This window comes from Eptesicus fuscus, chromosome 14, assembly GCF_027574615.1.
Source record: "Eptesicus fuscus isolate TK198812 chromosome 14, DD_ASM_mEF_20220401, whole genome shotgun sequence".
Lineage (NCBI taxonomy): Eukaryota > Metazoa > Chordata > Mammalia > Chiroptera > Vespertilionidae > Eptesicus > Eptesicus fuscus.
Genome location: NC_072486.1, coordinates 12,392,376 through 12,417,034, shown reverse-complemented (window position 1 = coordinate 12,417,034; position 24,659 = coordinate 12,392,376). Strand labels below are relative to the sequence as shown.

At 51.2% G+C, this 24,659-nt stretch overlaps 1 protein-coding gene across 4 annotated transcripts in view; it reads right to left on the bottom strand.

Annotated features, from left to right (window-relative positions):
* Positions 1 to 24,659, bottom strand: part of OSBPL3 (oxysterol binding protein like 3) — a 149,898-nt gene that overhangs the window by 56,235 nt on the left and 69,004 nt on the right. For all 4 annotated transcript variants that reach the window (XM_054725998.1, XM_054725997.1, XM_054726000.1 and 1 more), the window contains 3 exons: positions 1,992 to 2,108; positions 1,822 to 1,875; positions 826 to 939 (listed from right to left, as the gene is read on the bottom strand). In XM_054725998.1, the coding sequence (XP_054581973.1) occupies positions 826 to 939; positions 1,822 to 1,875; positions 1,992 to 2,108 (285 nt within the window). The remainder of the gene's footprint in view (positions 1 to 825; positions 940 to 1,821; positions 1,876 to 1,991; positions 2,109 to 24,659) is intronic.

Here is a 24,659-nt window from a genome sequence, read left to right as displayed (position 1 = left end):
GGTGCAGGAGGCAGCTGATCGATGTTTCTCTCTCATCGATGTTTCTAACTCTCTATCCCTCTCTCTTCCTCTCTGTAGAAAAAGTGTCTTAACATTTTCTCAATTAATTTCTAATATTTGGGAACCACCTAATAATTATATATAATAACTAAACTTATTGAGATTACTATGGGCCAGGCATTAGGCCAAGTTTTCTACATGAGGCCCTACAAGACGAGCACTATAATAATTCCCATTTGGGGTGTGAGAACTGAGGCCTTCAGACATCAAATAATTTGCCAAAGGCCAAGAGCTAGTAAATAGCCAGGTCAAGCATGGAACCAGATCTGAACCTCCAAAGCTCTTGTCTCATGCTTTCAACCATCTCCGCCACCCGCAGAAGAAGGGGACGGCGGCAGTTAAGCCGCTTTCACAAGTACTGTTTGGACCAAGGCCCACACTTTAGGGGGTAACGTCCTGACATCCAATGCAATATGAGAGATTTAATGGCCAAAGTTGTAAGTCAGGCTAAATATTAAATATTATATTTCAAAGAACATATTTTAACCCATAGTAAGTGGTTCTTCACTAAACATGATACTGTATTTGGAAACATGAAGATGTTTTTATCATTGATCACTGCCATAATTACGAAGGGGTACAGGGGGATGCGGGGACAAGGATGCTAAACCTCCAGCAGTGTGGGCGCATCAGCAATGCTTTCATAGGGAAGATCTACACGTTGGCTGGGCATTTAGAAGTCTGGACATTAAAAGGCACCGTCAATAGTACTGCACTGCAACATGCAGCAGCTCTGCCATGGAGACGGCAGCCGGGAGGGCTCACCTTCAGATGGTAGATGTGCTCCTCGGTGTCCAGGTCTATGCACTTGGTTGACTTCTTCACAGACATCACCGAGAGCCCCACATCGATGCAGCCGTGCAGCTTCTCCCTCTCGATCTGCGGAGGCAGGAGGAGGGCCCTGAGAACCGGACGCCGCAATGGTGGTAACATCCTGGACCCCCCTCCGCCTGCCCCAGCCACTAACAGTCACCCTAAGAACTACGACTCATCAAGCACCCAGTGTGAGGCAGTACTGAGTTCCAAGTGCTGCACATACGTTGTCTTGTTTAATCTGGGAGGGGCTTTGTAACAAGTGGTTTACCCAGCCAGTGGGTGAGGAAGCAAGAAGGTGAGCCCCATGGACCGACTCCACAGCAGCGGATTCACCTTTAACTGCACTTCCTCCCACAATTCTTGCTCCTGTTAAATTCACGGGGAAGTGATTTAAAAAGAGGGGTAGGGACAGGAAGCTCAGACAGGCTACTGTGGGTCCAACGTTACACCAAATGTTCTGTATGCAACCGTATAAGATGAGCACCCTAAGAGGCGAGGAGAGGAAGGGGGATGGGAGAAGAGCTGGGTGAGAGAGGGGCCCCTACGAGGGGCAGAACCAAGGGGACCATCATGTCACCTTCACTAAGGGTTCCCCACCAAACCCCCCAGTCACCGTTACACTTGCCCTATGTCTTGCTCCTGTCATCTCGCTGCAAAAATGTCTTCTCCCACCCAGGGTACCCCTCAGCCTGACCTAAGGCCAGCACAGACCCCTGGGTACACAGCAGGGTGTTGAGAGGAGCCCCCACCACCACTCAGCGGGGGAACTGAGCCTACCTAGAACCCAGGGCTGGGGAGCAGCCCCCCTGTTCCATATACCCTCGTGGTTCCAGCTCAGAGAAATGGAATCCCGTCCCCCGCCATGGACACAATCTCGTCCATGAGTTGACAACAACTAGCCCTTCCGAATTCCTCAACAGCACACTGATGAACAAGGAGACTTACATCAGTTTGGCTCTTGGCATACTTCAAGATTCCTTTGTCCAGATAGAAGAATCTCTGTGGGGAAGAAAGTATCATTGATGAACACATTCCATTTAAACGCCCGGTCTTCCCTCGGTCCCCATTTTCAACTTCAAATTAAAATACAGGTGAGGCCCAGGCCGGCGTCTTACCTTGTGCCAGCCTTTCAGGGGCCACTTCCGCTTTTTCAGCAAAAATCCTTTCTGAACTGGTGGCTCCTGGGTGTAGTTCACCTCTCCCCTCAGTCCTTCCACCACCTCCCAGCTGTCCTGTTCCAACAAGAGAGGTCACACTAAATCGCTGTCTTTCAAAACAATAATGACATTAAGAAGCACTTCGTGCTATCAGAAAACCCATCCAAGATGGTGAGCCTGGCTGGGTTGGTTGGGGAGAAGAAACTCAAATTTAATTTTTATACCATTCCTGGATTTTACAGTCTTAATGCTATAATTTAATGGCATCAAGTTTACTTAATGTTTTATTTCCCAACAAAGCTCTCTTAGAAGGGAATGTTTCTCTCTCTTTTGGTGCTTGAACCTTGGCAACCACAGCTAGGGGTAGACTTCGCTGTTAAGTTCTATTTTTGTTCCCTTTGACATTATCACACAGTTACTGTTTACTCACCAGTAGACCTCAGTCTGAATTTTAACCAAAAGCTACAGACATGAGGATGGAAGTCAGGGGGTGCTGAGGTGGGAACGTGGGAAGACTGGCTTAAAAACTGACTGAAAAGTTTCAGACCAGATGCAAGTTGATAAACATGACAATGGGGTCAAAGTAATAATTTAGTTGCATGTTAGTATCTTCAAATTCTAGGTATTTTAGTGAAAATCCTGAAGCATCAAAAAAGTGCTTTTACAACAAGCATTTTCATCTTTTTCCCCCCAGAAATTTTGTTCCTTTTCCCCTTTCGTTTGCAATTTTGAAGATGTACAAACAATTGTTACAATTAATCTTCCATTGTTCCCTATTTAGGTTATTTCAAGTAATTGACTGAAAAAAAATTTTAAAAGGAATACAGCCCAGCCGGTGTGGCTCAGTGGTTGAGCATCAACCCATGAACCAGGAGGTCACAGTTCGATTCCCAGTCAGGTCACATGCCCGGGTTTCAAGCTCGATCCCCAGTGTGGGGCATGCAGGAGGTAACCAATGGACGATTCTAATCATTGTTGTTTCTATCCCTTCCCCCTTCCTCTCTCTGAAATCAACAAAAACATTTTTTTAAAGGAATGCAAAAGAAAAACACTAAAAATTCTGCGGAGCTATTTTTACATGCTTGACAACGCATAAATCATTGCAAAATTACCCCAAGATAGACCAAAATTGGCAATACTTCAGTGGCTACGATAATGGAGTTTTTGGTTATTATTATTTTTACATTTTTATTGGAATGCACAAATCTTAGTATAACTGAATAAATTTATACACCTATATCCTCTGTAACTACCATCCAGATCAGAGAGAAAACATTTCGAACACAGGTAATGAAGTTTTGACAAACATTCCCCGTTACTGAGGTATTACTGGCATATAACATATACCTAAGCTCAAGGCATAAAATGTGATGGTTTAATCACCTCCATCCCCTCACAGAATTACCACTTTTTCTGTTGGTGCAGATAACATTTAAGGTCTACTTTTCTTAACAACTTTCAGCATGTAATACAGTATTACTAATTATAGTCACCATGCTATACATTAGATCCCCAGAACTTTTCATGTTATAGCTAGGAGTGTGTGCCATTTGACCAACATCTCCCCACTGCCCCCACCCCAACCCCACACCTGACAACCACCATTCTATTCTTTCTATTAGTTTGGCTTTTTTTAGATTCTGTATCTAAGGGAGAATGTATAGTATTTGTCTTTTTCTATCTGATTTATTTCACTTAGCATAATGTCCTCAACATCCATCCATGGTGTCACAAAAGGCAGGAATCCCTTCTTTTTATGGCCGAGTTGTGTGTGTGTGTGTGTGTGTGTGTGTGTGTGTGTGTGTGTGTGAATGTTGTACAGTCTTTATCCATTCATCCATTAATGAACATTTGGATTGTTTCCAGGTCTTGGCTATTGTGAATAATGCTGCAATGAACATGGGGGTGCAGATATCTCTTCAAGAGACAAATATGTCCTTTAGCCAAGATTTCATGTTGATTAACTTGCTCTTAGTCGAATCTCCAGCCTATAGGCAGGTGGTGTGGGTAGAAGCCAGAGGGGCTGGGAGATGGACAGTAAGTCTGGACCAGTACCAAGAGGCAGAAGCAATTAGACTCAAGTCTCAGAAGAAGATGATCTGATGGGAAACACAGCAGTCCTGGGTGCTCTGGCTTGGTTTCCACGTTGTCCTTAAGGTCAATACAGGGGACATGTCTGGTAACAGGAACACTGTCCTATTTTAGCAACGGAACTCTTTATAACAACCCTGACACATCTGCCTTCTATCGGACTGCACTTTACTGCGAAGGCAGTTAGAGGTACATTCGAGAGTTTTAACATGGCAGTGGTCTCCCAGGATCTGGAGTTGTAAAAGGGAATTATTCAGTGGAAAAAGCAAAACTTCAATTCAGCACGTAAATTAGAAATATTTTCAGAAAAACAGCAACGTCAAATGAGATTTCTTTATAGTAATTATTAAAAGTCACTTAATTACATCCAGAAAATAAATGGAAAATGCATATTATTAAGTGATGGAAAGCCACATATACACAAAATTTTTCTGCTCATATTTGTTTCAGCTCAGAAAGCCATTCCTCAAAGTTTAAAATGTCTTACCTGTTAAAGCTTTAATTAATCTTAAAGGTCATGACGTTAAAAATTCCACTTCCTCCAGGGAGCCTTCTTCAAATAAAGTACTATTTCATCCCTAGCAATATCAGCATTCCATTACCTTTCCAATGGCTAACCCCTTACTTACGGTTTTCTCATCCCTGCTGGACACTAGACTTCCTGAGGGTTAAAGTGTGTGTGGTTCACTTCTGAATTCCACACGGCGCCGAGCCTGCTCTGTGCACAGTATGCATCCCATCGGCAAGTGCACAGACTTGGTCCTGGCATAAGACTGCAAACAGATGTATGTTCTTGGAATATCATGAATTGGCACGCATTGGAAGTGTGCCAAATATATTTGGACCAAATGACTATTTACAAATTGAACACAGCACATTCGGATTTGCGAAGGTGGGTGTGTGTACGTTTTATCATTGTTCAATGAAAAGTTAAGGCTGGGCGGCCGGGGAGGGAGGGGGAGGCATGGGGCGGGGAGGGGAGGGGAGGGGAGGAGACGGGAAGGGCGAGTTCGGCGCCACCACCGCCGGCAACTTTGTGAACGAGTTCAGTGCGAGCGTGAGCGAGTGAGCGAAAGGAGAGCGCGCGGCGGACCCGCCCGGGACGTGCGGCGGCCCCGGAGATCCGGGCCCAGCGGAGAGGCAGGAGGAGAATGCATACTTGTGGGAGAATGCCTGCTTGGAGAGGGACAGTTACGTTTGTACAAACACAGGGATCACTCAGAGGCAACTTGAGCAGTATCCAGTTTTCCCAGCACCATTTGTGGAAAAGACTGTCCTTTCCCCACTGAGTGATCATCGGACCCTTGTCAAAGGTTCAGTTTCAAATTGGAATCTTCTGTAGTACTGACTGTAACCTAATTTCCAAGATTTTTATGTCAGAGATAGATCAAAAGGACTATACTTTCAGGTTTTGAGAGAATACCTCAAGTTGGACTCAAAGGCAAGAACTTTGAAGTGGAAAAGGATCTTATGGCATTATAGTAACTAAAAGTGAGAAAGGAAGACGAAACCCGGGGAAACCAAGATGGCGGCATAGGTTAAACACCTAACCTGCAGCCGGGCACAACAATTTCAAAAATACAACTAGAGGTCAGAACGGACATCGTCCAGAACCACAGGAAAGTTGGTGGACTGAAATGCCCACAGCTGGGGGGAAGGAGAAGGCCACGGGGACAGTCGGGGAAGCCGTAAAAGCCTGAGGTATGGAGAAACGGGCGGAGACACGAGCACACGCGCCTGCGGGGAGGATGGAACCGGAGAGGAGGGGGCGGCTGATGACCTGGCCGGAGTTCACTGGCAGGAAGGAGATAAAGGCTCCGGAGTGCGCTGAGCGCCGGCTCCGATTGCACTGAACCCCATTCCGGGCGAAACCCTGGGAAACTCACTCACTTTCGCAACTCCGCCGCCCCCCGCAGGCCGCCCGGCCCGGGACGCTGGGGACGCCGCCGCAGCGGCGGCGCCCGGAGCCCGGCGGCCTCCCAGCACCCGTCCCCGCCGCGCAGCCCCCGCGCGCCTGGTCCCGCGGGCCGCGCGCCCCACCCACCAGACGGAGGCCCGGGCGCCCTCTCCGTGCACCTCCCGGCGGCGCTAGACTTCAGTAGAGTTGACTGAATTCAAGGGATTAAAAAGTATAAATTGGGGGGACGCCGCGGCGGCGACGTCCGGAACACGGTGATGGCGGTGCCTGGAGCTCGGCGGCCGCCCAGCGCCCGTCCCAGCCGCGCAGCCCTCGCGCGCCTGGTTCCGCGGGACGCGCGCACCGCGCACCGGACGGAGGCCCGGGCGCCCTTTCCGTGCAACTCCCGGCGGCGCTAGACTTCAGTAGAGTTGACTGAAATGAAGGGATTAAGAAGTACAAATTGAGAAGTTTGAAAAAGATGGCGGCGGAGGTTAAAGGCTGTTCTGTTGCCTCGCACCCAGCGAAATCGGAGGGGATGAGGTGTGGAGGTGCGTGGGTCTGGCTGGTGGCGGGGGAAAGGGGCTTTTGTTCCAAACCTAAGGGAGATTAGCTCTCCATCACCCTGAAACCCATCTTCTGGCGAAACCCGGGAGACCCAGATGCCTGCGGGGAGAGGCGGGACTCTTGCAGAGGTGCGCCCAGCAATCAGTGTTTGCTGCGCTGGAGTGCGGAACAAGGGGACTTAGATACATGGAAGGCAGAAGGACCAGACTCACAGCCATCGAGGCTCGCCGCACCATGGCCTGTTGGCGCCCTGAGACCCCGCCCCGCCCTGGGACCCGCCCCGCAGGTTTTGAAGACCTGCCCCGCAAGTCTTGCAGGCACACCTGCGCCCCAAGCAACGGCTTATGCATGTGGGTGGCCTGCCCTCTGGCAGCGGACCAGATAATCTGCTGTTCTAGTCGGACTGCTCCAGGGCCACTCAGACAGGAGGAAGAAACTACAGTTTTTGCTGTAATCCTTGCTGAGTGCCTAAGGCAGTAGCTGATCTACACGCCATTGGAGACCCAGAAACGAGGGCATCTAGTGGTCTGTGGGAGATGACACCAGATTTCAACCACGTGCATAAGGGACACATTCAACGGGAATATTCAGTGAGCGCCAAAGCTTTGCTGCACCAAGACCCGGCCCATAAACGTGTCTCCTGCACAGCAACTCTTCCTTTATAGACAAAGAGAGCCCCCCCAATGACACCAACAACAATCAAGACGTAACTATACAAAGGAGGACCAAGATGGAGGCATAGGGCGGAAGCCTGATTGTTGCCTACCACAACAACTTTGAGACTACGACAAGAGAGCAGAGCAGACACCATCCAAGACCACCATAGGGCTGGCTGAGTAGATGCTCTACAACTAGAATAAAAGAGGGGTATGTGGGATGATGCTGATGCCGGCGACCCAAAGACCACACTTTAAGAACTACAGCTCAGGCGACACAAAAGAACTATGGCTCAGGCGATACAACAGCGGCCTGGAACGTGCTCGGCGCAGTTCCCCCGGCGGTCTCCGGCTGAGGGGACGGCTCCACTGGCAGCCAAGCACGGACAGACGAGCCCCTATGAGACATGGGGTGGGAGACTCCGCGCTTGCTAACCTCTGAGTCCGTCAAGAATCTCAACGCCCCGGAAGCGGCCAGGTGCGCATGCTCGGCGACCGGCCACCGATGCAGACCCAAGGGCCGACGCAGCGACGCCAGACTGGCCCACCGCCATGCACCGGGTGCACCGGAGCTTCGCCGAGCCGCCGCCCGACGAGTTCTGCAGCAGCCATACTGGAGCTCTGGAAGGATGGCCAGGGGAATTGCTGAGGGGGGATTGACCGGCAGGAATTGGGATCGGGAAGACGGGGCCCCGCTGAGACCCGGGTGCGGGCGGGGTTGCGCGCCTCTGGACTCGGGTGTGGTCACACGCCTCTGGGTATAAGTGAGGCCTCACGTCCCTGGGTCTAGGTGAGGCCACATGCCTCTGGGTCCAGGTGAGGCCGGACTCCGGGTCCGGGTGAGGCCAAGTGCCCCTGGACCCGGATGACGCTGGATCCCGTGCCCGGGCGAGGCCAAGCGCCCCTGGGTCTGGGAGAGCCCACACACCCCTGGGTCCAGGCGAGACCATGTGTCCCTGGATCCGGGTGAGGCTGCGTGCACATAGGCCCGGGTGAGCCCAAGTGGCCCTGGGTCTGGGAGAGGCCAAGCGTCCCTGGGTCCGGGTGAGACCATGTGTCCCTGGATCCAGGTGATGCCTTGTGCACCTAGGCCCGGGTGAGCCCAAGTGGCCCTGGGTCTGGGAGAGGCCAAGCGTCCCTGGGTCCGGGTGAGACCATGTGTCCCTGGATCCGGATGAGGCCTCGTGCACCTAGGCCCGGGTGAGCCCAAGTGGCCCTGGGTCGGGGAGAGGCCAAGCGTCCCTGGGTCCGGGTGAGACCATGTGTCCCAGGATCGGGGTGAGGCCTCATGCACCTAGGCCCGGGTGAGCCCAAGTGGCCCTGGGTCGGGGAGAGGCCAAGCGTCCCTGGGTCCGGGTGAGACCATGTGTCCCTGGATCTGGGTGAGGCCTCGTGCACCTAGGCCCGGGTGAGCCCAAGTGGCCCTGGGTCTGGGAGAGGCCAAGCGTCCCTGGGTCCGGGTGAGACCATGTGTCCCTGGATCCGGGTGAGGCCTCGTTCACCTAGGCCCGGGTGAGCCCAAGTGGCCCTGGGTCTGGGAGAGGCCAAGCATCCCTGGGTCCGGGTGAGACCATGTGTCCCAGGATCCGGGTGAGGCCTCGTGCACCTAGGCCCGGGTGAGCCCAAGTGGCCCTGGGTCTGGGAGAGGCCAAGCGTCCCTGGGTCCGGGTGAGACCATGTGTCCCAGGATCCGGGTGAGGCCTCGTGCACCTAGGCCCGGGTGAGCCCAAGTGGCCCTGGGTCTGGGAGAGGCCAAGCGTCCCTGGGTCCGGGTGAGACCAGGCGTCCCTGGATCTGGGTGAGGCCTCGTGCACCTAGGCCCGGGTGAGCCCAAGTGGCCCTGGGTCTGGGAGTGGCCAACCGTTCCTGGGTCTGGGTGAGACCATGTGTCCCTGGATCCGGGTGAGGCCTCGTGCACCTAGGCCCGGGTGAGCCCAAGTGGCCCTGGGTCTGGGAGAGGCCAAGCGTCCCTGGGTCCGGGTGAGACCATGTGTCCCTGGATCCGGGTGAGGCCTCGCGCACCTAGGCCCGGGTGAGCCCAAGTGGCCCTGGGTCTGGGAGAGGCCAAGCGTCCCTGGGTCCGGGTGAGACCATGCGTCCCTGGATCTGGGTGAGGCCTCGTGCACCTAGGCCCGGGTGAGCCCAAGTGGCCCTGGGTCTGGGAGTGGCCAAACGTTCCTGGGTCTGGGTGAGACCATGTGTCCCTGGATCCGGGTGAGGCCTCGTGCACCTAGGCCCGGGCGAGCCCAAGTGGCCCTGGGTCTGGGAGAGGCCAAGCGTCCCTGGGTCCGGGTGAGACCATGTGTCCCTGGATCCGGGTGAGGCCTCGTCCACCTAGGCCCGGGTGAGCCCAAGTGGCCCTGGGTCTGGGAGAGGCCAAGCGTCCCTGGGTCCGGGTGAGACCATGTGTCCCTGGATCCGGGTGAGGCCTCGTGCCCCTAGGCCCGGGTGAGCCCAAGTGGCCCTGGGTCTGGGAGAGGCCAAGCGTCCCTGGGTCTGGGTGAGACCATGTGTCCCTGGATCCGGGTGAGGCCTCGTGCACCTAGGCCCGGGTGAGCCCAAGTGGCCCTGGGTCTGGGAGAGGCCAAGCGTCCCTGGGTCCGGGTGAGACCATGTGTCCCTGGATCCGGGTGAGGCCTCGTGCACCTAGGCCCGGGTGAGCCCAAGTGGCCCTGGGTCTGGGAGTGGCCAAACGTTCCTGGGTCTGGGTGAGACCATGTGTCCCTGGATCCGGGTGAGGCCTGGTGCACCTAGGCCCGGGTGAGCCCAAGTGGCCCTGGGTCTGGGAGAGGCCAAGCGTCCCTGGGTCCGGGTGAGACCATGTGTCCCTGGATCTGGGTGAGGCCTCGTGCACCTAGGCCCGGGTGAGCCCAAGTGGCCCTGGGTCTGGGAGAGGCCAAGCGTCCCTGGGTCCGGGTGAGACCATGTGTCCCTGGATCCGGGTGAGGCCTCGTTCACCTAGGCCCGGGTGAGCCCAAGTGGCCCTGGGTCTGGGAGAGGCCAAGCATCCCTGGGTCCGGGTGAGACCATGTGTCCCAGGATCCGGGTGAGGCCTCGTGCACCTAGGCCCGGGTGAGCCCAAGTGGCCCTGGGTCTGGGAGAGGCCAAGCGTCCCTGGGTCCGGGTGAGACCATGTGTCCCAGGATCCGGGTGAGGCCTCGTGCACCTAGGCCCGGGTGAGCCCAAGTGGCCCTGGGTCTGGGAGAGGCCAAGCGTCCCTGGGTCCGGGTGAGACCAGGCGTCCCTGGATCTGGGTGAGGCCTCGTGCACCTAGGCCCGGGTGAGCCCAAGTGGCCCTGGGTCTGGGAGTGGCCAAACGTTCCTGGGTCTGGGTGAGTCCATGTGTCCCTGGATCCGGGTGAGGCCTCGTGCACCTAGGCCCGGGTGAGCCCAAGTGGCCCTGGGTCTGGGAGAGGCCAAGCGTCCCTGGGTCCGGGTGAGACCATGTGTCCCTGGATCCGGGTGAGGCCTCGCGCACCTAGGCCCGGGTGAGCCCAAGTGGCCCTGGGTCTGGGAGAGGCCAAGCGTCCCTGGGTCCGGGTGAGACCATGCGTCCCTGGATCTGGGTGAGGCCTCGTGCACCTAGGCCCGGGTGAGCCCAAGTGGCCCTGGGTCTGGGAGTGGCCAAACGTTCCTGGGTCTGGGTGAGACCATGTGTCCCTGGATCCGGGTGAGGCCTCGTGCACCTAGGCCCGGGCGAGCCCAAGTGGCCCTGGGTCTGGGAGAGGCCAAGCGTCCCTGGGTCCGGGTGAGACCATGTGTCCCTGGATCCGGGTGAGGCCTCGTCCACCTAGGCCCGGGTGAGCCCAAGTGGCCCTGGGTCTGGGAGAGGCCAAGCGTCCCTGGGTCCGGGTGAGACCATGTGTCCCTGGATCCGGGTGAGGCCTCGTGCCCCTAGGCCCGGGTGAGCCCAAGTGGCCCTGGGTCTGGGAGAGGCCAAGCGTCCCTGGGTCTGGGTGAGACCATGTGTCCCTGGATCCGGGTGAGGCCTCGTGCACCTAGGCCCGGGTGAGCCCAAGTGGCCCTGGGTCTGGGAGAGGCCAAGCGTCCCTGGGTCCGGGTGAGACCATGTGTCCCTGGATCCGGGTGAGGCCTCGTGCACCTAGGCCCGGGTGAGCCCAAGTGGCCCTGGGTCTGGGAGTGGCCAAACGTTCCTGGGTCTGGGTGAGACCATGTGTCCCTGGATCCGGGTGAGGCCTGGTGCACCTAGGCCCGGGTGAGCCCAAGTGGCCCTGGGTCTGGGAGAGGCCAAGCGTCCCTGGGTCCGGGTGAGACCATGTGTCCCTGGATCTGGGTGAGGCCTCGTGCACCTAGGCCCGGGTGAGCCCAAGTGGCCCTGGGTCTGGGAGAGGCCAAGCGTCCCTGGGTCCGGGTGAGACCATGTGTCCCTGGATCCGGGTGAGGCCTTGTGCACCTTGGCCCGGGTGAGCCCAAGTGGCCCTGGGTCTGGGAGAGGCCAAGCATCCCTGGGTCCGGGTGAGACCATGTGTCCCAGGATCCGGGTGAGGCCTCGTGCACCTAGGCCCGGGTGAGCCCAAGTGGCCCTGGGTCTGGGAGAGGCCAAGCGTCCCTGGGTCCGGGTGAGACCATGCGTCCCTGGATCCGGATGAGGCCTTGTTCACCTAGGCCCGGGTGAGCCCAAGTGGCCCTGGGTCTGGGGGTGGCCAAACGTTCCTGGGTCTGGGTGAGACCATGTGTCCCTGGATCCGAGTGAGGCCTCGTGAACCCAGGCCCGGGTGAGGCCACGTGCCCCTGGGTCTGGGAGAGGCCAAGCGTCCCTGGGTCCAGGTGAGACCATGCGTCCCTGGATCCGGATGAGGCCTCGTGCACCTAGGCCCGGGTGAGCCCAAGTGGCCCTGGGTCTGGGAGAGGCCAAGCGTCCCTGGGTCCGGGAGAGACCATGTGTCCCTGGATCCAGGTGAGGCCTTGTGCAACTAAGCCCGGGTGAGGCCACGTGCCCCTGGGTCTGGGAGAGGCCAAGCGTCCTTGGGTACGGGTGAAGCCAGATCCTGGGTCCGGGTGAGGCCGTGCGCCCCTGGATCCATCCGGGTGAGGCTGGGTCCCAGGCCCGGGTGAGACCACGCGCCCCTTGGGTATGGGTGAGGCCACATGCCCCTTAGTCCAGGTGACGCCGTGCCCCTGCGATCGGCCGAGACCAAACCAGAGGGAGTCAGACCTCCATTACCACCATTTGTCCACCATCCAGAGCTGAGGGGTCAGTGCTGACATGTACACATAAGGAACTACTGGACATCGAAATTGGGTCTCAAAAGAACTTTTGGTCCAGGGGGAAGCTCGCTACAGATTGATTCATTTGCCTGTCAGCATAAATATTATTGCTCGTCTCACATTCAGTTCTTATTAGTATATATCTAGTGACATTTGATCTCGTTCATCTAGAGGAAATGAGGAACAACATAGACTGAGGAACAAGAACAGAACCAGAAGCAAGGAGGCATCGATCGGACTATCGGGCCTCAGAGGGAGGATAGGGTAGGGTAGGGTAGGGGGAGGGTGGGGGGGAGGGGGAGAGTTCAACCAAAGGACCTGTATGCATGCATATAAGCCTATCCAACGGTTAAGTTCAACAGGGGATTGGGGCATGCGTGGGGAGAGGGGTGGGATGGGAATGGGGGGATGAGGACAAATATGTGACACCTTAATCAATAAAGAAATTTAAAAAAAAAAAAAAAAAAAAGAAAAGTTAAGACTGAAAATCTTCTGGAACATGTTCTAAGGGAATCAAGTCCTTTCGATTTGTGTTAAGACTCCCAAGCAGAAGGTAACACGCAGAGTACTAATACTAGGCCATCATGCACATCTGCTCAATACATTCAATTATGCAAAATGCAATGCCAGGAGGGATGAGATTCCATTGTATATTTTACAAAACTGGGGGGTGAGGGGTGGGGTGGATTGAGACTAAACCTGTAGCTTAAAGGAAAAGAAGAGTTCAATTTCTATAATGTTTCAAGGATTCACATTAGGCCTCCATTCTCCTGACCTCTTGAGACGTAGGACATTCCCACCAAGGAGCCAATGTGGCGAGCAGGGAATTAGATGGGCTTTGTTGGCTCTTAAGGTAAATAAGCCAAACAGGGTTCACATTTATTTGTACAAAATATCCTCTTTTTTCCCTTATGGTATCTTCTACCTGGGCTCAGAAGGTAAAACCCTTACCAAAACCCAGATTTAAAGCATTTAAGACCGTGAAGGCTCTCCCGGGCTGAGGAAGAAGGCACCCCAGCCAACTCCTCTTCTGGGCTTGGCATCCAAACCCTGCCTCCCCACTTCCCTGTCTGTCACCATCCTGGGATGAAACCTGAGCGACATCCAGCCAGTGTTCTCAGTGGGGGGCGTACTGCTCCCCCTGAGGCTGGGAGCCAGAGACGTTAGATACACCATAATACCTGCCATTTAAAAAACACGGAGAATAGTGCCTCCGGAAATGCCACGCAGTGAGGTCTGACTGAAACAATGCATAAATACCACAATGTAAACAATACCAGTGATCGTATAAAAGGACTGGAGCACACGTTCCAGCTCCCGGAAAGCAGGAACCTTCCCTGTCTTACTCACTACTTAACAGCACAGAGTAGGTATCAATATGCTGAAGGAATTAATGAGGTAATTACAACAGCTAAGATTTATTAAGCACCAGGCAGTGTGCTAATCACCATACTTACAATATTGCTCTTAATCCTTGCACAATCCTGTGATACTGGATTCATTAGCATCTTTATTTTTTGAATGTGGAAACTGAGGAAGGGTGGATTAGAAAACTTCCCCAGGGCTACAAAGCTGCCCAGGGGGAAAGCCACCTGACTGAAAAATCTACATGCTTAATCATTCCGCTCCGTATGCATACTGTATATTCTACCGTCCTCTACACGTGTGAATTCTGATGATGACCCAGAAATAAACGCATGGGGCAGGGAAACAGGTGGGCAAATCAAGGAGGTGGCCAAGGTCCTGAAGCACCGGTGAAGAAACACACTCCTATGGACAAAGACAAGCAAGGTCTGAGACCCTGCTGAGATCTACGTTTCCTGCAAGGTAGTCCCACGGTGAGGGGTGCGGGGTGCGGGGAGAGGGGGTGTGGAAGTCAGCTGTGCCTTTTAATGCTGCCAAGTCTTTGCTCCTTGCCTTTTGTATGTCTGAATGTCTGCTCCATCTACTGCTCATTTAGCCCCAAACTTCTTCCTCAGACAGAATTCCCTCCCTCCTTGGCGCCTACACAAACCTCACTGGCATTGTCCTTCTCCCTATCTAGAATTCGGGATGCGTGCGGCCAGGAGCTCGATATTGTTTGTTATAATCTCACTGCTTTGGACATAGGGGCCCTAAATAGTTACTGAATGCGTCTTAGGAGCAAGGGGGTGGGGCATAAAAGGGACCCCACGAGGCCCATGGGTGGAGGTCTTGTACTGTGTGCTGGACTGGGATGGATTGGTACTCAGGACAGACAAGACAGAGATGCCAGCTGCTCTTGGCTGAAAGGCCTGGGTGGCAGGGAGTGGCTCCACCTGTTCCTCACATACGCAGTGCCCCGGGCGCAGGGCATGCACCTTGAGCTGAGATGCACAGCACAGGGTGGACTTGGCCCCTGGGCAGAGCAAGGCCTGCTGACTTAGCCCAACGCCCTGGGCTGATATCCCGCCCTGGGGCTTCGGGCTTAAAGCTCACCGGGCACAGCAGGTGGAGAGAGAACTATGACGGGGTGTGGGGGCAGTGGCTGCTTAAGGCTTGAGTTAACTGAAGACAGTCTGGCACTGTCATCTGGCACTAAATTCAGTCTGTTTTACCGAATGTCTCAAAGGTGCCGAATGTAGAACGCTTCTTTGTGGTTGGGAAGGCAGCTAAGCATTGGCTCCTGCACACGGCTGGTTCATTTCCATATTGCTGAGTGCCCCAATCCAGAGCATGTCCCTCCAGCTCAGCACCCGTGCACCTCTCAGAGGCTGATTCTAGGCACCGCCCTGGCGGCGGCGATGTCAGAAATAGAAAAGGGCTTCACTTTCATTCTTCTGCAGCTGAAGGGTGTGATGGAAGGAAGTTTGGTGGCGGCCTCTATCGGCCATGACGCGGGGAGTGGGTTGTTTGGATCACTTATTTAGTCTGTTTTTCAGAGTTTTAAAAATCACAAAGCAAGACTCAGTGTTAAATCACATGGAGTATATCATAATTTAACGTGTCTTTAGAGATCAAAGGCATTTGTGATCTTGTAAACCCTCAGGATCATCAATGTAATCTTTTATGATTGTACTGCGGACACGTGGAAATACTTGTCAACAGAATTCCAGTGAATGTAAGTAACTGTAACCATATCAGACCAACTCTGTGCTTATATTTCAATTACTGAGATTTGCAATTGTTTCTTCTTATCAATTGTTTCTTCCTCAACTAAGATTTGGTGAACACCAGTGGTCCTGGTAGCATACAAGTAAGGGAACAAGTTAGTTGGGGGAGGGGTGGTAGTGCACGCAATCAAATGCAGTGCTTCTCGTCCTGTGACGTGCACACCAATCACGGAAGATCTCATCAAAATGCAGATTTCCGTTCAGTGGGTCTGGGGCGAGGCCTGGGCTTCTTCACCTGCACAGGTGAGGCCGCAGCTGCGGGGCTATGGGCCCACCTGGAGCAGCCACTGTGTAGGAGACGGGCTATTTTAGGAATTAGGATATGACTCGTTAGGCTCTGAGGGCAAAACCAGGACTAACAGGTAGGAGTTACAAGGCCCTGCATTTCAGGACTTCATAAAGGATGGACTGTCTGCCCTGCCTGGTGTGGCTCAGTCGGTTGAGCACCATCCCATGCACCAAGAGGTGCCCGGTCAGGGCACATGCCGGGGTTGCAGGCTCAATCCCCAGTAGGACGTGTGCAGGAGGCAGCCAATCAATGTTTCTCTCATCCATGTTTCGCTCTCTCTTCTCCTCTAAAAATCAATAAAAACATATTATTGAAAAAAGAATGGGTTGTCTGATTCTCTAGTAATTAGTACGATGAAAAACGACCACTACCCCTTTCTTAAGAACTGCCTTCTTTCCGCAGTGGCTGACAGGCTGTGGAGGGGATCCTGGGTTATCTCACCACACACGGGCATGGACCAAGTGACGACAGAGAAAACCTCCACCTCAGACTCCTATGCGTATGCGCCTGGGTCAGACGTGTGAATGGGGGAGACTATGCTCTTCGTTTTATACCTTCCAGCGCTGTTCCCATATTTTCTCTTTATTACCTTTTATTTTTAAAAATCGTATTTCTTTGGCATTTCAGAGAGCTCTGCCCTGTGGTGTCTGAGCACTGGAGAGAAGCACCGCACCCAGTGATTCCCACTCTATATTCAGACAGAACGCTCTTGCACTCCAATCACAGGCCTCGCGCCTCCTTGAGACACCCCTCCGCTGCTGGCTGGCACTGGCTGACAGCAGTGTTCTCTCTTAGAGCGTGCTCAAGCTATTTTTCAAAACTAATTGGAATTTGCAATCAAAGTAGAGACACATTCCGAATAATTAAAGCAAACATGATTTAAAAGTAATAGCAGCAGGAGGCAGAAGTTCAGCATAATAAATGCCCTTATCCTTGATCCAAAATCATCGGTGAACTTTTTCACAGTGCTAGACAAGAAACTCTGGTTCCCATGAGGACCTAGCAGAAGGTTCGGATCCCGAGTGCCTTATGTATCAAGAAGGAATGACTTGCCCTAACCACTTTTTCTCCATGGTTAGAGTGTCAGCCCGTGCACCAAAGTGTCACAGGTTCAATACCTGCACAAGGACACGTACCTGGGTTACAGGTTTGATCCCCTGCCCTAGTTGGGGCGTGTGTGGGAGGCAACCAATTGATGTGTCTCTCTCACATCGATATTTCCCACTCTCCTTCCCTCCCACTCTCTCTAAAAAAATCAATGGAAAAAAGTACCCTTGGGTGAGGATTAACAAAAAATAATAAATAAATAAATATACATAAATAAATAAATAAATAAATAAGAAGGGTTGACTTTTGTGTTAAGTGGGTTATATTCTAGTCCAAAACTGAGCTTCTATTTAATTTGAGTAATGTCTACTCAAAGATCTAAGGCTTAGCACCAGGCAGGTACTGGAGATGCAGAGATGTAAAACCCAATGCTGGCTGCCAAGAAGTTAACATACCTTGAAAATAAAGAGAGGAAAACTTGTAAATACAGAATGGGAGATTCAAACCACCTCCTGCAGCTGTCAGGTGAGCACCATCGCCGCAGGCAGATCCACCTCAGGGGGAGAACGTGGGCTGGGACTTGAGGAAAAACTGGCACTCAGGGAGCAGCAGGGTTTCTAAGGCTACCCTGACCAAGTGCCGCAGACTGGTGGCTTAAAACCACAGAAATGTAATCCCTAGTTCTGGAGGCCATGCTGGCTCCAGAGGCAGGGGAGAATGGGTTTGTCTTAACTCGGGCTGCTGTAACAAAACACCGAGGCGGGAAGTCCAAGATCAAGGTGTTGGTAGATTCGGTTCCTGGTGAGAACCCACTTCTTAGAGCGTGTAATTGGAGTGGTCTGTAGCTGCCTTTTCTCTGGGTGTTCACAGGGCCTTTCCTCCAAGCGTGAGAGAGAACGAGCCCTGGTGTCTTTCCTCTTATAAGGGCACTAAGCCCATCTGGAGGGCATCATCCTCATGACCTCATCTAAAATGAACCTCCAGAAGACCCTCAGACTCTCTCTCTCTCTCCCTCTCTCTCTAAAATATATTTTTATTGATTTCAGAGGAAGGGAGAGATAGAAACATCAGTGATGAGAGAGAATCACTGATTGGCTGCCTCCTGCATGCCCCTCACTGGGGATCAAGCCTGCAACCCAGGCATGTGCCCTGATGGGGAAACGAACCGTGACCTCCTGGTTCATAGGTCGATGCTCAATCACTGGGCCACACTGACCAGGCCTGAAAGCCCTGCCTCTAAATACCATCACCCTGAGAGTTAACGCTTCAAAGTATGAACCCAGTGGAGACACAAGCATTCAATTCATAATAGCATTTCTTGTCTCTTCTGGTTCCTAGTGGCTGTTGTTATTCCTTGGCTTGTAGCCACATCACTCTAATCTCTGCCTCCATCTTCTTACCTTCTCCATGTCTATGGTCTCCTCGGTGTGTTCTTATAAGGACACTGGTTGTTGAATTTAAGGCTGACCTGGATAATCTAAGATGATCTCCTTATCTAAAGATCCTTAAATTATATCTGCAAAGGCCCTTTTTACCCAATAAGGTAACACTCACAGGTTCCAAGGATTAGGATGTGGACATATCTTTGGGGTGGGAGGGAGACACCATTCAGCCAGTGAATGCCAGGAATGTGAGTGGGGACAGATGAGGTGGTTTTAGTTGATGTGGTTTGCTCATAGGTGCAGAGGGAGACACAGCTAGGGTCAATGGTAGGGCCAGGGTGTAGAGGACCTTAGAGATGTCAGATTAGTCTACGAAAGTCTTCTGTTTTGCCTGTCCTTCTTACACTGTCACTTCCTGGCCTTTAATATTTTAATATCATTATATCATTGAAGTAGACTTAGACCAGTGGTCAGCAAACTCATTAGTCAACAGAGCCAAATATCAACAGTACAACGATTGAAATTTCTTTTGAGAGACAAATTTTTTAAATTTAAACTATATAGGTAGGTACATTGTAATTAACTTAATTAGGGTACTCCTAAGCTGGCCTTTGCTAAAAACTCAAGGGGCCAAAGAGCCACATGTGGCTCTCGAGCCGCAGTTTGCTGACCACTGACTTAGACTTTCCCCTCCCTGGGAAAAAACTATTGATTCAGTTCAGTTCACATCTGCATTATGGCTTCTAGAGAAAATTCCATTAACTGCACAGCTAGTAAGCTGTGCTCTCAAATAAAAGCACGTGGTCAGGGTTCTGCCTTCCTGTACCCTGCACTATGGCCAATGCCAACCATGAGTAAATAAATTATTTTCTTAAAGCATCCCATATAGTTTCTATCAAGGTATTGTTTCTAAGACCCACCCAACTATATTTACTGTGCTTGCTATTCTGGAACTGCAGAGCAGTATCAGCAGCTCAGCAACTCCCAGAAGTGTTTTAAAAGTTCAGTTTCTTGCCCTAGCTGGTTTGGCTCAGTGGATAGAGCATCGGACTATGGACTGAAGGGCCCCAGGTTCGATTTTGGTCAAGGGCATATGCCTGGGTTGTGGGCTTGATCCCCCATTGGGGGGTGGCAGGAGGCAGCCGATCAATGATTCTCTCTCATCACTGATGTTTCTATCTCTCTCTCCCTTCCTCTCTGAAATCAATAAAAATATAAAAGTTCAGTTTCTTCCTGCTCTTTGGTGTGGAATGTAGCTGACAGCCTATCATTTGTGGACATGGAAAGTAACAAAGACACCTGACAACTCAAATATGTCATTTTAGCTGAAGTTTTAACCTCTTCCCATATCAAATGTTTGTCCCGTGGCCCCTCCCCCTGGCCGGCCCCGCCCTTAATCAGCCCCCACATCCTGATCAGGAGCAGGGCTGGCCGGCCAACCACCCTTGGCCCCTTCCCCCTTCACCAGCTTGGTCCTGATCGGCCCCCATTGGGGCGGGTCTTCCGGACCCCACCTGTGCACGAATTCGTGCACGGGCCTCTGGTAATGTCATAACCATTAGTGTAACCAAAGGTAGGCAGTAAAATGTCCAGAAAGGTGGAATCTGGAAAACTAAGACAGAAATATATAGCTAATTTTTCTCCGTAGTTCCCTCCAGAAAAAAAACAGCTGCAGACAATCAGACCTTAGGGATCCTTAAGGATGCTTTACTCATCAATGTTATTCTTGTCCCTGCATCCTCAGAGGCGTTGGCTTTTGGAGGTTTGTTTAAACAACAAACATTTGCACTTAAGGCACATGGAACTTGAATTAACTTCTACGGAAGCTTTCTAACATCTAAAAAAACTAGGGTTCTCCAAATGGATGGATGCCTGGTCCCCTACCGCTTTATCAGCTGTGTACCTCTAAACAAGGCAGTTAGTATCTCTGGATCATATTTTCTCTCTAAAGCATAGAAAACAGTACAGCCCTCCCTGGGTTGTTTTGAGACTCCAAAGGACAGCATCGATACTATGGTAATTAGCTAGATATTAATAGCAGGAAAGGAGCAAAAGGGAGGCCAGACATCATGAGCATGGCCATCTGGACAGCTTCACCGGGAAGCTGCAATTTCACAGTCACCAGCGAGTCCCCCCCCATCTCCTGCAGATCACTGGGGGAGAGGACAAAGAGGAGGGTGGATGCATGTGCAGTGAAGTTGGGGGACCTAGGAGATACACTTATCAATCAAACCTAGGAACAGAAATCACTGGCTAGAAGAGGTGGAGCCAATGCAAGCCCATGAAAATTTGGGAATACATAATCCCCTAAACAAAGGAGCTGGTGCTCTGGGCTCATGGCTCTCTTGGCATCCTTGCATTCACCCCGTATTTCCTCCATGCCATGTGGCCATGCTGACCCGACACGCAATGGACTAATGGGCTAGGGCAAGAAACACAAACTAAGCTAGCCTGATGCTAAACTGGACTACACCCTAACATGGAATGGAAACTCTGGACACTGGCTTTTATTTTGAAGACGCCACAGCTACACTTCTTCCTTGGTGGGACAAAGGGAAATAGGACCAGGGAAACTCAGGGGTGTAATTCCACAGAAATAAAACGATTTCACCCTCCCACGCGAATCTCAGAAAATTCCTTTTCTCAAAATATCGCAAAAAGCCCACTCCCACGAACAACAGGTGGGGACAAGAAGCTTTCCCCGTAACAGTATGAAAGGTTATAATGAGCTGTAAGGCTGCTAACATCTAGTGGCCCTTGCTGACTCCTCCTCTCTGAGCAACCTAGACAGAAGCCAAGACGTCTGACTGTGCCATGTCACGTCCCCTCCAGCTGAAAGGAACAGTCCCCACGCGTACTGCTTGAGGGCTCCTGGGACTCTTCTTGGGGAAGGTGAGACTGGTTTATGCATCCATCACTTACATAGCACTCTCCACATGCAGGCTCTCTTCTAGCTAGGCAATTTGCAAAACCTTATAAGTAACTGCCGAAGGTCAAACAGCTTATGAACAACCCTAAGATTTAAACTCAAGCCGTCTGGCTCCTGAGCAAGTTCATACTCATTGCTTTTCCTCTTCTGTGACCATCAAAGAACAATTATGATGAATTATAACATTCCCAAGACCCTCCTCCTTGATTGGTCTTTCTCAAGAGTGTTTAGCCCCTACGTACAAAAGGCAGCTGGTAAATCTGGTGTCTCTGAAGACGTGATGAATTAAAAGAAATAAACAGGACTAAGTATTTGCAATACCCAGATGCTGAAATTATAAATACCTGAGCATTATAGCTTTAATTCACTTTTCTCTTCCTGGCAAATTCTCTCCCATGAATTTGTGTCTTGTGGGTTCCGGCACCAAGCCCAGCAGCTGGACTCGGAGTGCTGCATCATCTAATAGCAAACACTCATGGATGACCCCGGGAGGCTCAAAAGCCACCTTAGATTAGCGCAGGGACACGAGGGTGACGAGAACAAATTGCATATCTGTAAGGAGACTTACCTGGCAACAGATCTTTCATTTCAAACCCTCTGTAATCATGAACTAAGTACTTGTCAATTATTTTAGCAGGATTCACCTTCTGTTTTCTGACTTATGTAGCAAATGCTAGCAACATAGAAAGGAAAGAAAGGATGGAGGCCATGCCCCCTTCACAATCCACAGCCACCCCAGAGTTGACCACTTGTTTGTAGGGGTCTGCTCCACTGTCCTGTCCTTTGTAGCTCAAATCTCCCTGCCCAGTCTTTTAATAATAGGTTCTTAATAGACATTGATTGAAGAAGTAAAGTTTAGGGCATATAGAACTCTTTCATTAAAGATAAAACCTAGTCATGCATCTTTAGCTCAATCTGGCTTCTGAAACATGCTAGTTTCAAAGTTCTAGGAAAGAAATGGAAGGGGGCAGTGGGAAAACACAACAGGAAACTGCAATTGCTCATATTGTACAAGTTTTGAAATAGTAACTGCCTCTCCCACTTAGATACCCCTTAACCTACTTCATGTGTCCACAGAGCTTTGTGAATAGTAATTTTCTATCTAGCAATTTCATGCTTCTTCATTCATTAATTTAATCCCCACTTACCAAATGTCTACCATCTGCTAGCCTAGGTACTTCATATTTATTATTTCATTTAGTTCTCAAAAGGAAGCACAATTTTCTAAATTTCACAGCTGAAAAACTGAGATTCAGAGGTTTTATATAACACTAGAGGCCCGACACATGAAATTCGTGCAAGACTGGGCCTTTGCAGCTTCGGGCAGCTGCCTGGATCCCTCCCTCGCTGCTGCCTGGATCCGGATCCCTCCCTCACAGCCACTGCAGCTGCCTCAATCCCGCGGCTGCAGCCCCAGCTTAGTCCGGAAGGACGTCCGGTCTAATTAGCATATTACGCTTTTATTCTTATAGATGGCAAGGTCACCCAACTAGCAAAGACCAACCTCGAACACTACAGATAATAGGGAACGATGAAGACGGTCAGAACCTGTTTCATAGTTTCTAGTAGAGTAGCTCATTCAGAGATCCCGGGATACAAAGCATTTAGGGATTATATCATCATTTGCCAGAAGAAACTCAATGGAGAGGCCTTAGTTCATTTTTTAAGATCCTCACAATATGTCACTGGAGTGAGGAAGCTGAGGAATCTGTGAGTTTCTTGTTCACATTCCACATGTATACCTGGCCATACATTCTCACCTCCCCTAATGGAGGGATAATTGCTGCTGCATTCAGTCCACTAATTTGCATCTGCCATGTGCTGTGAAAGCTAAAAAGATGTGTAACTAGAACCCAGGACTCAAGCTCTATCTACTCTTTCAACCAGTTAATGAATCAGAGAATTATCCACGTGGGGAGAGAGGAGGGCAGGGTTAAGCATGGCATTAGACATGCTTAAGGTTCCAAACAGAACATTTGTGAAGGCGTCTCTCAGATCCTGTCTGGGAGCCTGGTAGAATTGGGTACCCTCTTCCTCTGTTCCTATGCTGTCATGAATAGACTCTAACCAGCCTTTCACGCCCACCACTCAACAATGTCACGGATGACCTCCGCAACCAACAGGCTTCCTTTTATTCTGACCTGTCAGCAGCCGTTTAAAAGTAAATTAAAGTATTGCAAGTCACATGGATTGCATGTACCTTGGAAATGACTTACAGTGAGCACCTATTATTTTTATAAAAGATCCTTTTTAAAGTGTTAAAGCAATAAGTGAAGATTCTTCTCAAGAAAATCACCAAATTCAACAGGGAAGAAAATTTCTCATATATGAATCAGTCTAGTTAACGAGATAGCTGAGCCAAAGCCTGGGAGGGGAAAAACACTCAAGCAAAGATCAACCTCGAACACTACAGATAAGCAGGGGTCCTCAAACTTTTTAAACAGGGGGCCAGTTCACTGTCCCTCAGACCGTTAGAGGGCCGGACTATAGTTTAAAAAAAAACCTATGAACAAATTCCTATGTACACTGCACATATCTTATTTTGAAGTAAAAAAAACAAAACGGCAAAAACACCCGCATGTGGCCCGCGGGCCGTAGTTTGAGGACGCCTGGATAATAGGGAATGATGAAGACGGTCAGAAGGGACCAGCAACCTATTCTTTGTGTAAGCTGGCTTCCTCTCGTTGGGGATTTCCTGCAAGAAGCATAGGTTCCTATCCGGTAGAGCACTAGATCTGAAGGATAGTCCACTTCAAAGAGATCCATTTCTTTTGCAGGGTGTCAGGGGGTCTTGAAACAAGGCCGTTTTATGGGTGAAGAACTGAGGCAAACTTCACTTGCTGGACGTCCCACCAATAGCAAAATATAGAGACTGTGGCAGAGATCTCTTAATATCAACCCTCTAACATCACTAAGGGGTGACACGTGTGGCACCTGTGCTCCCACTCAGCCTGCCTGTGCCCACGAGTCAGAGCTAAAAACATGGCACTCTTTTCCACGGCACCAGACTCGACCGCAGAACCCTTCTCAACACTGTGCTCCTAGCAGCTACTACCAATAGGTAGGCGCTGGCCTGGGGGGCAGGGTGGAAGAAAGAGGTGAAAGACAATGTATACCCATGCCACAGAGGAAAAACAAGTCTTTATGCTTATAAAGTAAAATCACATGCACATTAGAGTAGTAGATACTAAATATAAAAGATGACCAGTTGATGAATAGGTGAAAGACCAACCATTCCAAGTCAGAAAACTTTGAGGCATCCAACACATTTCTCTTTTTCTTTAGGATGTGATCTCAGAAAAAGCTCAATGAAAACCAAACCAATCTATTTCAAATAGCATACCAAACAAATAATTTCTGTGTATTCAATCCCAGAATTTCAATTCCTAAAGTGTTATAAGCTCTGGC